This window comes from Vidua chalybeata, chromosome 3 (assembly GCF_026979565.1).
Source record: "Vidua chalybeata isolate OUT-0048 chromosome 3, bVidCha1 merged haplotype, whole genome shotgun sequence".
Taxonomy (NCBI): domain Eukaryota; kingdom Metazoa; phylum Chordata; class Aves; order Passeriformes; family Viduidae; genus Vidua; species Vidua chalybeata.
In genome coordinates, this window is record NC_071532.1 from 18,072,196 (window position 1) to 18,084,819 (window position 12,624).

The following is a 12,624-nucleotide window of genomic DNA, read 5'->3' on the forward strand; positions in this document are numbered from 1 at the left end:
TCTCCCTGGGTGGAAGAGCTGGGCATCAGTAGGTGCTGTGGCACTGTGTCCCACCACACCCAGCTTGAGGCACAGAGACCATGTGATATGCTCCTCCGTGCCATTGCTAGGACACCCAAAGGCACCCAGGAGGCAAAGCGATGCTGCAGCATTTCCAGAGAAAAATAGATATCTGCATGGTGCTGACAAAGGTGACTAAAACAGCAACATCCTGAAGCAGCAGCTTCCTGAGCTCTCTGCTTTAACAAAAAGGTTTGTCTCCAGGCAGGGTGAGGGGACACCATTTACTCCATGGAGGAAGGAAAATGCCCTGGTTCCTTTTCCTGTCCCTGTCCAGGGCAGCATGAGGACCACCTGGCAATTCCCATAGATAAAATTCCCTGCCTCAGCCTCGCTGAGGGCTAATGGGGAGCAGGGCTTGGTCCTGACAGCGCCTTGCACGGGACTACTTCATGCTGGAGTCAAGGCTCAGGGCAGTGGTGGAGGGATGCTTCTCCCACCAGCATCACTGACTGTCCCCCCCAGGCTGAGAAGCACCCAGCACCAACCCAAAAGCTGGGCACTTTTTGGCACAGAGTGATAAGGACAGGCTGAGGAGGAGGAATCCAGACTCTGCTCTCCCTTTGGTAGTAATTTTTTTGTAATTCTGGAGTAGTGCACCCACAGGATTTTGTATAGATAGAAATTAAATTTCAATACTTTGGATAGCAATAGGGAATAAAATATGATTTGTATCATATTTACTGCACTCATTCTCATATCTCTAAATTATTTTTGCAAAAAAATTACTAGCCTAAATATCTGAAGTCCCCTTCCCCTACCAATTTTCCCCTGATTGCTACCATATTTCTTTCCAGAAGAAAACTAGTTCCCAGAAGAAGGGCTCCCTATCACTGTTGCTACAGCTGTTCTCCAGGCAGCACGCTGTGCAGCTCTGCTGGAGCAGCTCTGCATGCCCACCAATCACAGAATCCCAGAGTATGCTGAGTTGAAAGGTACCCATGAGCAGTTCCCAAACCATTTGTGCACTATGCAAGGTTTTTCATATACATGAAACAATTTTTCACTCCCATACAGCTGGGAAGAGTTGCACTCAGGTGCTCCTAATTACTTATCTCCAGATCAAATGGAACACATTAGGTCCATCACTTTCCAATGGCTGATCTTTGTGGAAGAAAAATAGTCTATTATTATTACCAGCCAGGAACTGCATTTCAGGGCAAGCAGCAGGAATTGATGTTCATATTGTTAAAAGCCATGGATTAAAGTTCTGTTGATGACCTGCTATTTGGACTTGCACTGAACTGTAGAAAATTGTAATTAAAAAGTATATTTTTCAGAATACGATGAACAACTACAAAAAGAGGTTTCAAGTGTAAGTTTCTTTGTAAGCTCCAGTTGTAACTACACAGTAGCATTCACTACTTCTAATATCTACAACTTATACCCAGGAGCCTGCACACTCACATATTTTCTGTTCTACACCCTGAAAAAAAAAATGAAATTGAGTATATATCGGCTAACACCCACACAGCATTCTTCCTAATGTATTTCTACAACTACCAAGCAGAGGTCTCCTTGTAAATAAAAGCAGTCTCTTAAATTTATATTGCACTTTTCTTCTGCAGGGACTTTCATACTATATACAGGAATAATATCCACCATTGCTGAAATGCAGCCACTTCTGGAGTGGAATAAAGCAGCTACTCGATAGGCACAGAGCAACATAAAACATCAGGAAGAGAAACATAACATTGGAACTGCAACAGATATTTAAGAAGACAGACAGTAATTAAGTTTAAGGACCATAATTTAGCCAGAACACTGTGGAAAATGCGAAGGGATCTTTAATTGGAAGGGGTAAGGAGCATGGCTTTACATCTCACCTGGGATGCATTACCTCCACAAGGAGACTTGCCTCTCAGGCATGGGGTAGTAAACCACAAATACCACTACCCTCAAAGAAGAGGGACCCTGCCTCCCCTCTACCCCATCACTGCACAGCTTCCCATCCTTGCTGCTGAAGTGCCTCTTTCCCCTGATACCATCTCTAGCATATCTGCCACGGAAAGCATATCTCTCTGGCATATCTGCCACGGAAAGGAAGTCCTTCCTTCTGTCCTCAGTACTTCTGAGAAGCAGGGGCACTTGGGTTAATGACTTTTCCCCAAACTCACCACCAGCTGCTTTCTAGCCAGAGATAAAGGAGCAGAGCTCTAAGTGGGAAGGGGCTTCCTGAGACTTTTACTGAAGGACACCTGACAGTAGGAGAAGGCTTCACCTCTGGCTGGGACAACCTCCTTGCTCTGCCCTGGACCTAGAGCCACCAAAGGGCTTCTTGCCCCTGTGCCATAGATTGGTGTGGTGAGGCTCTTACATCCTTCCTCACAGGGGCTGGCAACAGGGCATGGACTCTCTCCATGCAGACATCCCTTTCTAAAAGTGTGGAGCCCTTTGCTGGCACTTGCCTCATGGGTAATGCTTTGCCCATCATCCTGAACCTTCAGGCTGCACCACCCCAGCCCCACAGCACCTGTGATGCCCACTAAACCCCAGCAAAACCTGGATGCTTGTGCAACCTGGGCTGAGCAGTCTGTAGAAGCAAACCCACAAAGGCCTCTGCCTCAGAGCCCAGAAAGTGAGATTGTTGCCCTGGGCAATCTCTTATTGATGGGGAAGCACTCCTGTCTCCACCTTCTGCCCAGCAGAAGCCTCCTGCAACCAGCAATGCAACACAAATGTTTTGCTGCTGGCAGATCAGGAGCCATTGTGAAACTCCCAAGCACCACTGGGAAGCACGGCCTCTCTTAGGAGTGAAAGTGGACTCTTACCAGGAGTGGGGTGATGACTTCTGACCTCCAACAAGCACAGAGGAAAAGAAGAGCACAGGGCTGAAAGAGCTCAGCCTAAAAAAGGGCAGCACTGGCTGCCCATGAAAATGGAAACAGACACCAAGAAACAGAATTGCTGTTGGCACCCACTGCATCCCATGACACTGCCTGGCCCTGGGCAACAGTCATGGGTTTCCTGGTCAAATGTGCACTGTGATTGAGGTCTGGGCTCTGGAGGGAGGAGTGGAGACAGAAAAGACACAGTCCCAATTCCTGGTAATGGAGAAAAGCAGAACAGGCTGGGGACACCTGTATCATGCCCTCCCACTGTCTTGCAAGGCCTCCTGTGAAGAAGTTCCCCTTGACCCTCAGAGCTGATATCCTTTCTCTCTCGGTGGCTGGATCTCCTGGGAGTTAAGTAAGAGCTTTCTGCCTCCATCAGTGAAGGCAATGAGGCCCCAGCCATGGCTGGAAGCTGAGCAATGCAGCAGGCAGTTAATACATTCAGGTGATTTCAGACAAACATGGCTGTCTTAGAGAAGCTGATATATTAATCAGAAATGAGTAAGGTGCCATGGGTACTGGGTCTTCAGTGAAACAGCTATCTAATCTAGCTATCTTATCTATGGTGATCCAGATAAGGATTTTGGATGGGGTATCCCTCAGGAGGAAGAGTCACACTTAATTAATTGCAAGTGTGGGCTAGTAAACCCCAACTGACAGCCTTGTGGGGCTAACTCTGCCCTGTGCAGGGAGGTAAGTCATGCCCAGAGCTGCTTCCAGATGCAACAAGGCTATCACAGCTCCTGTTTGGCTGGTGCAGGGCAAATCCTTCTCCTGGGAGTTCATCTGGAACAGCATGTGCCTCCACCTTGAGGAGGTCGGGCCAGATCGGCTACAGGTCTGCGGCTGAGAGAAACACCAGCTTTACCCACTCACTATACCATCAAGAAAAAGGTGAATTTCCCCCTTGCCTGTTCCCTTGTTCCCCAGCGGCAAACAGCGCCACAGCTCAGCACAAGCCTCTTTCGGGCCAACTTCCTGCCTGCATCCTTCTTGGAGCAGTTTCCTGCCTGTTCCACCTTTCAGCTCCTCTGCCCACTGCCCTGGCAGTGGAAGCTGAGTGCCTGTGTGGCTGCACGCGCTGACAAAATTCAGCAACCTCAGCCCTGAGCAGTGATGCTGTTGCCACCTTTTGCTCACACTGCAGCGAATGCACTGTGCATGTAAAAGGCCTTGGGAGGTGAGAGGGCAGCATTGCAGCTGCCGGAACTGCCAGCCCAGGGGCTGGGTCATGAGCACAGCACTTGCTGCCTGGCTAAAGAACACTTAAATGCCTGACTCTTCCCATAATCCAGAAAACTTGAGGTGGAGGAAGTAATGGAATAAAAACCAAAATAAATAGGTAACAAAATACAGGCAGAGAAGCAATTGTGGGTTTAGGGCTGACGCAGTTGCCATCCCAATGTTCACAGGGGGAAGCCAATGTGCAACTGCTCCACCCTTCCAGTCCAATCCCATCACATCCCATCCCATCCCATCCCTCAGCCCCAGAGAGACCAGATTTTCTGTCTGCAGCTCAGACCTGACCCCTATCCAGCAAGAGTGCTGAGACAGAAAGAGGTTCTTGGAGGCCCATGCTGCAGCTGGATCCAGACAGGACTTCACCACTCAGCGTGGTCCATGTCATCGGTCCCTTCCTTGCTCCATCTTCTTCAGGCTGGGGGGTGAGGAGAAGCACAGAGCAGTGGAGAAAGGCCAAAGCAAACCACACTGGGGACAATTAAGTACATGAGAGCCTGGAAGATGTGGATGGATGGAGACACTGAAGCACATGCGGTGCGAGGAAAGGCGCTCCGGCTGCCGGCACGGGAGGCAGCTGCTGCCCCACAGACGAGGCTGGTGTTACTGCAGGGAGCTGCAGCTGGAGCGAGGCAGCCCCAGCCAGTGGGAAAGCATGAGGAGACAAGGGGAGTACTGCAGGATATCATCCACTAAGCTGTGGGCTCTGCAGCAAAGAAGGTAACTGTTCTGGTAGAAATTTGTGCTTTAATATATTTTTGTTTGCTTGTTTAAAACAAGTTCGCACTTCCCTGAGGAAGCCCTGTCCGACATTCCCAAGGAAACATGGGTGTGTTTTTTTCTTCTTTCATTTGCTTTTCACATTTCTTCATTCCCAGTTTTTGTGTTTCATTCCTTCTTTTTTCCGTGTGTGTTTCTATCCTTCCTCTCTCTCTCTCTCTCAGTCTCTCTCGTGCACGTGCTTTTTTAAAAAAAGTTTTGTCTTTATTTTTAAATTTTGTTCTAGACATTATGACTTTCTCAAGGAGTGCTCCAGTTCTGAACCAGATCCCTTTGCATGGTCATGCCTGTCAGTCTTTGGTAACATATGGACACTTTGGTGTGCCAGTGAGGAGGGGAGGAAGAGGAGCAGAGGTGACTGAGTAGGAAAGGAGCAGGAATGTCTTGGTCCGAAGACAGGAGCGCTCGCTTGCCATCATCTGAGCAGCACATAAAGGAAGAAAGTCAATGGTCCACAAAGCCAAGGTCTGTGCAGTGCTGGGACACCGCTTCCTGGAAGAGCAACAGCTGCCAGCCGAGAAGGGAGAAAGAGAATTAGTGATGGGACAGATATCAAACAAGTCAGACAAGTCATCAAACAAGTCAGCACACATCTATGTCTTCTCCCACCCTGAAGGACAGAGAGTTCCCTGATCTTTTGGAAGATACTTTGAGCCTTTCCTGTATGTTCTCAAGGTTCCTCAAAACTAAATTTGGAAAAAAGGTTGAGTCTTAGACTCTTTTGCAATCCTTTCTTCCCCAGAACTTTCAACCTGAGTCAAACAAAAGACTCTCACTGCGTTATGGTTATATCCTAGGCTAAAAGAGACCTTTAACTGCAGCTAAAATTTTGAAAATTTTAGAGTGTTCTGACTTTTGTTTCCCTCTTCATCTCTGGAGTTAAGAAAATTGCTAGAAGTGACTCTTACTTTGAAGGTTTTCTTGCTTCAAAGTAAATAAACCAAACTGAACCTTGCTCTCAAGTACCTATCTGGCTCTGGTTTGCAAACCCTGAACATCTGCTCTCTGGCTCACCTGAGGCATGTTATCGAGGGCACAGGCAGGACACCAGTGACTCCCACCCAATGCCTACACACTTCTTACACACACCTCATGTGGCTTCAATCCACAGTGCAGCCTAGTGAGAGTTGAGTTGTCTCCATTACTGCAGTGCTGGCATCAGTTTATGTGGGTGGACTGGAAAGGGGCTGGTGGGATTTAGCCTGGCTGTGCCTCTCTGCTCAGGTGGCAGTGGAAAGAAGCACAGCCCACCTGTGCTCCATGCCCCTAAGAGCAGATTTTTTTTTTTTTCTTGGAGTAGGACTGACATAACACTACAGAGGCCATTAACACCTGCAGAAGGTCCTTCTCTTTTTAAAGCTTCCATAACTAGAGTTTCCAGGAAATGAAATATTGCAGAAGTCCTTAGCTTATTGGGGATGGCACCTCCCGGCTGTTCCTTTGACTCTTGCTAACTCTCCACTGTATAGAACAAGCCCAAGAGTCTGATGGCCCCTCTGGTGACTTCTGTTTGTGGGGTCAACCATCCCACTGAGTCCCACCAACACGTCAGCATGCTCTGAAATCAGCTGCGCAGCCCTAGCATGCACATTTGTCCATGCACTCCTACCAACTTGTTTGCCTCTGAGGCAGACACAGTCTCACCCTTATTCGGTCCAATTGGCTTCCTTGGGCAGTCTCCCTTTTTTAGAGTGACGTCATCGATGGCAATGTCCCCCTCGTAGCTTGTGCCGCGGACACCTTCAAAAATTATCTACAAGCAGAGCATGGGAGAGAGTCCAGTGTGAGGCTGCAGGTATGGAGGGCCCTTCCTGCTCTGCAGGGCTTTGCAGAAGTCAGCAGGACACAGAGCAGATCTTATCAGGCTCCTAAAAGAATGATTTCCTTCCCATTTCTCCAATATTCATAGCCTCTGGAAAGCCAGATCCCACTGTTAATGGGACCAACCTCTTTGTACTGAGTATCTGTGCAGTAATAAATGAGCATTAGAGCTCTGCTTTATTACGTGTCCTGCTCTAACAAGCCAACCAATACTGAACAGAACTTGCAAGAGTAACTACATTCTTATTTACTATTTTGAAGCATCCAAAAGCACACTGGGCATTTTGCCACAGTGCCACAACTTAACCAGCCTGTACAGGGCAGCTCTCACAAACAACCCTACAACAGCAAAGTAGCCTGTCGGGTAAAAACCTCAGCCATAAAAGCAGCCCACTGCCTGGGTACACATAAACAACTCGATGAGCACATGCAGAGTGCCCAGTTCATATTCACAAGTGCTCCTTAGAGCCCTAAGCAAGGGGCACAGTGGAGGTGGGCTCTGCAGCACATGCTAGAAGAAACCTCTAGCACTCAGTCACTTTACACCAACGGGGCAGCATCCCCCAGTTGCTCAGCACTGAGGCACCTGCCTGTCACACAGACATATCCAAAAGGAGCTCTCTGACAGGCAGTTTCCAGACCAGCAATAATCAGAAAATGTATAGTACCAAACTGATGCTTGCACATAAAAACCTCAGGGAGAAGTGGATTTGACTTCTGTGCATTCACTAAGCCTTTGCCTTGCCCCAGTGACCCTGGGGGTTGAGAGCTCCCTGTGCCCTCCCTTGTGCCCCACTGGCCCCTGTGCTACAGAGGAAGACGTCTGCCAGGAAATCTACATCCATGGCACACAGACAGGGCAGGTGGCTCCTTGACTGTGGGCTTGGCTTACCTGGAAGGGCCCAGGCGGGTTGATGGGCACATGTGCTTGCTGCCACATGTTGCCCCGATTCCCACTGAGGGACCAGACCTGCGTGTCGATGGCTCGCTTGTTCCGCACGCGAACTAGCAGGTTCAAGGAGCCTGTAAGAGAGAAACAGGCCTCTGGCATGCTGGGACAGGCAGCCAAGCCTGCCTGCTGAACTGGCTCCTGGCACAGCTCTGGGCTCAGCCTTGAATCATGGCTGTAAGCCCCAGCTGGCCCAGGGACAGCCTGCAGAGCCCCAGCGGTCATCTCTGAAGGGAGCCAGCTTTCTCCCGTGTTCATGGCTAAGTGCCACTGGCAATGTTTCGTCCACCTGGCCTTTCCTAGGGAAGCACAGACCCAGACAAAGAGGGGCAGGATGAGGAAGAAGCAGTGTGTAGCTTGAGAAGGGGTGGCATGAGAAGGGGTTGGCAGGAATGCTAGCTGCCAGGGACCTCCAGAGGCATCTCATCCAACCTCCTGCTTGAAGCTGTCTCCTGCTCTACATGAGGGCAGCATGGTTTTGCTTAGCCAAGTCCTGAGAAAACGAAGTTTTCCTACTGTCCAGTATGAACCACCAGCACTACCAGTTGTGGACACTGCTCTTTATCATATAATTTAATACTATGAAAAAATTTTGGTTCCATTATCTTTGAATTTGCCTTTGAAACAGTAGGGGGTCAACGTCTGATAGCAACCTCCTCTTTGCCAGACTGAACAATTCCAGCTCCCTTAACTTCTCTTCCTAAGGACATCTGCTCCTGGCCCTTGACCATACTGATGCCCTTCTGCTGGGCCCCACTGATTTCTCCACATTCCACTTGAAATGGGGAGCCCAGAACACGTATTTGACACCACCCCGCCCCGCCCCCCCACATTCACTACTGACACCTGAAATATGCAATACAGCTAACAGGGCTCTCCCTGCTCTTTCCCTGGCCATCACCTGTGGAAGTACAATCAGTGTCCTCATTCACCACTTGCCCTGGGAGCAGCCTTGGAGTGAGCAGCTGTTCTTTGAGGCACCAGACAGTGTTGCCTGTTCCACACCACCTGGTACCATCCCAGCCCAACGTTTTCAGAGGTTCATAAAGATCCTATGAATCAATGCCAACTTCAAGTTCTTTCAAAAAAAAGCAATTCCCAAAAGGTTTTGTCTATCATTAAACCAAAATCAAAGCCAACAAATCTCAAAGCATTTCCAGTTCTCACTTTGAAAACAGTGTCACAGCTTCCTACCCTACACCCCCTCACAAAATCATCTCAGTTTGTCTTACTGCAGCATTTTGTTAGCATGCCCTCAGATTACTTATTTTCCATTTTTGCTTCCGTGAAAAAAAAAAATTAAACATTCAGTCAGGGGTGACCTGAAACACTTTTTTTTCCTCAAGAAATCAATCAATCACAACTCTAGTCATGCTGTTGCTCATCAGGGTTTCTGGTTTCCATACACAGATATATTACACCAGAGAGTATGGAGGAAATAGTAACCCTTACTTATCCATCTGTAGTCTCTCTGCACTTGGGATGCTGCATTCCACATGGGTATGCCCTTTGGAAAAGCAGCAGAATTAGGTCAGGGGAAGAGGCAGGGAAACAGACTTTCCTGTATAACCTCCCTCCTACATGATTCCCCCCAAATCCTTCACTCTTGGCACATCCACCTTAAGGGCACTGCGTGAACGACAGGGACCTGGAAATACTCCCATCAAGCACCTGGCTGTCAGAAACTGAGAGATACATCACAGGGAGTTCAGATCATGATAAAGATGATGAAATATTTAGATTCTTAGTGAATGACTTACAAGAAAAGGTTAAAAAAATGAAATATGCATATAATTTAGTGAAATGAGGATAGAAAACACATTGTTGTCTGGAAATATTCAGAAGCATTAGCTGTAAGGCAAGCTGAGAAGACTAGATGAAGGCCTGACAGGACATAGATAGCATATCCCATCCCATTCCCTGGTGGTACTCAGTTTGGGATGCACACCACAACCCAGGACAAGGAGAAAAATATCTTGTTTCTCTCTCTCTTGAGACCAGCTGGCACTGCACAACCTCGGGGGATCCAAGCCAGTGAGACCTCCCTCCTGCAAACACAGTGCCACAGATAAGAGAAGTCACTATAGGGGTCTCTGGCAAAACCAGCTTTGAACTGCTGATTTCTTGGCATCTTCCCTGCCCTCAGCAGCTTCCTATGAAGGAAACTCTCTCTAAGGATACCTAGTCCTCATGGAGCCCCTTGTCCAAACTGACAGCTCACGCAGGAACTACATAACCCCATAGATCAATGTCAACAGGAGTGTGTTCAGAGCAGCTAATTACAGACACCAGGGCCGATGAGGTGAGGGATTGAGAGCAAATGAAGAATTAATATGAAGCTGCTAGCAAGCAAGGATTAAAAACAACCATTATCTATTCTATCCTCATTTGGGGACTTGTAGCTAGGATTTGCTGCACAATAGCCTGGCTGAGTAGTCAGCACTGGGACAAATCACACAGCAAACGAACTTTGATGCCCTAGGAAAAAAGCAAAGGCGAGATAGAAGGAAACCCAGAGAAGCATCTGGAATGCAAATTAGTGCCTCCAAAGCACTGTCTCTGAATGCCTGGCCTAGACCCAAACCAAGCCTGAGCACATCCTGGCTGACAGCTCCATGTCCTTGCAGCATCAGGAAAAACAACCTTTTGGCCCCTGAATTCCCTAATACAACAATACTGAATATGAACAGGCATTCTTCAAATGGTTTACAATTGGAAAGGAATCTCCCTTATCTACTCACAACATGCAGTGTTTCACTACTGTCTAGAAAACTGAAGGTCAAAACAGAGGAGCAGCAATCCCATGGCTATCTTAGAAATCAGTCAGAATTGTGAAGGGCAGCCAGCTCTCACAGCCCTACCTGCAATCCCTGCTAAGTTACAGAAGTTCCCTGAGACTGGAAAGGAACTACAATACCTCAATTTTCCAGTAATACTGTCACTGGGAATATGCTTCTGGAAGGCATGGAAGAGGCTCCTGGACTTGAAACAGTGATAAAACCTCTATCCCATCTGAACTGAGTCCACAGTGTTGTAGATGCTAAAAGTTTGTGCAGCTCGTCTACTTTACTCCCTTCAATCACCTGTCAGTCTGCCACCAGTTGCCAGTAAAGTTAAGGGCACATAGCCTGTGATGGAGGTACCTGTAAATGAACCTCCAGATCTGCACTCTAGGCAGAGCCATAAAACATTGCAGACTTGGACTATGGGAATCTCCAAGTCATCTTCCTTTCCAGTGGCTACAAACTGAAGAAGAATTGAAGTGTGACCTGCTCTCCAACTCCTCATCAGTGGAGATGAGAAAGACCCATCTGGGATGGTCTCCAGTGCCAGTTGCTGCAGTCACCCTTTTTGCCTGGTTTCACACTGCAATCATGCCTGGTTTCCTCTATCAGAGTCCAAAGGCAGCTGGACAGTTTTGTTGTCTATTTCTCTCCTTGTTGCCCCTTCCCCATCTCCCCTGCCTGGCACTTTCTAAGCGCACCTGCTGGTGAGGCACACAAAAAGTTAGACCATCTATCTGCTGCTATATCTCTCCAGCCGACCAGAGAAAGATGAACAAAAGGGAAATCCCAGGACACCAAGAATCCTGTTGTTACCTCTTCCCATACAAGGCAATCTTTGCATTTGTCTTGTAATCTGTATTATTCCTTCTTCCCAGTCAAAAGAGAGAATAAAGGTAAGTGATGAGTGATGAGGAATTAATTACAGGCAGAACCAGCTGTACCTTCTGCTGGCTGCCTTGAAGACCAGAGCTGGCATTTCAAAAGACTGGCACTCACACAAAAGACCAGCTGTGCTGCCAGATAGAATAACCCAAGGGATGCCTTTAAATGTTACCTTCTCACAACAAAAAAAAAAAGTCTTTACTCAGTTTCCACAGGACAGGGACTTCACTGTCACACTGAATTTCAGTGTAGCTCCAGAAGAGCTGGCGCAGGCAGCAGCGGGAGTGATTCAGGGCCTGTATGGGCAGGGCCATCAGCACAGTCAGTGTGGGATGGCAGAGAAGATAGAGGTTTCCTCAAGAGATCTCTTGAGGAGTTAATGCAGGGTGATGGGGTGGTGAAAAGGCTAAGGAACAGCTCAGTTTACATGGCTCAGATGGAAGGCAGGCAGCTGGAGCAGTCAGGAAGCCAAGGGAGGATGGCACTACACACTGAAAGATGGGGTGCCATGCCAAGTGCAGCAGAGCTCCGTGGGATGGGTAGGGAAGGCTGCTGGAACCACAGCCAGGAGCTGGCATGCAGCCTGGTCTCACTGCAACTGCCTGCTGCACTCCTGTAAAATCCTTGCTCCAGTTTGGGGCAATCTCAGGAGATCAGCTATTGATGAGAATTCCCGGCTGCAGCTCCAGTTTAGATTTGACACCCAACTGGGAATTCAGGGCTGAAAGCCCCCATGGAAATTCCCATGTTATTTCTGGTGCAGGCAAGATAGATTGAGGTAAGAAGCTGACTGATTGCAAGAAATATCCAGTAGCTAGAAAGAGATTCATGGTGTGGAGAGGACTTAGACCTTGCACAGCTTAGCAGAGTCACCTGTAGACCCAAAATGAGGGCTAAAACCAATCCAGGGAGAAAAGAGCTCTTACATTTCTAACAGGGGCTCTGAGCACTTCTTTGGGTGTTTAATGTTAATGCCACTGATCAGAAACTAAAAGCCCAAAGCTTTGTGCAGGCAAATACCAGGAGCCAATGACAGTCTCCAGAAACAATCTATTACTATTTATAATCTCCACAACAAATACAATCTTTCCCTCTCTCATTTAAATGGATGTTAATGAATAGCAGTCAGCATCAGGCTGGTTACAGAGCTGGGGGGAAAGTTATTGCTCTGAGAGCTAGAGAGCAGAGGGTGGAAAAACAATTGTAGCAGAGATAGAGATGCAGAAATAATACCAAGTGGTACTGACTCATAATTTCTAGGAATGTAGGTTGT

At 47.9% G+C, this 12,624-nt stretch overlaps 1 protein-coding gene across 1 annotated transcript in view; it reads right to left on the bottom strand.

The window, feature by feature from the left end:
* Positions 1–5,196: 5,196 nt before the first annotated feature.
* The window catches only part of MDGA1 (MAM domain containing glycosylphosphatidylinositol anchor 1), a 144,001-nt gene continuing 136,573 nt past the window's right edge, over positions 5,197–12,624 (bottom strand). The window contains exons 15-17 of the mRNA XM_053939166.1: positions 7,627–7,757; positions 6,558–6,666; positions 5,197–5,420 (exon numbers count right to left, since the gene is read on the bottom strand). Coding sequence (XP_053795141.1) covers positions 5,329–5,420; positions 6,558–6,666; positions 7,627–7,757 — 332 coding nt within the window. The 3' untranslated portion in view covers positions 5,197–5,328. The remainder of the gene's footprint in view (positions 5,421–6,557; positions 6,667–7,626; positions 7,758–12,624) is intronic.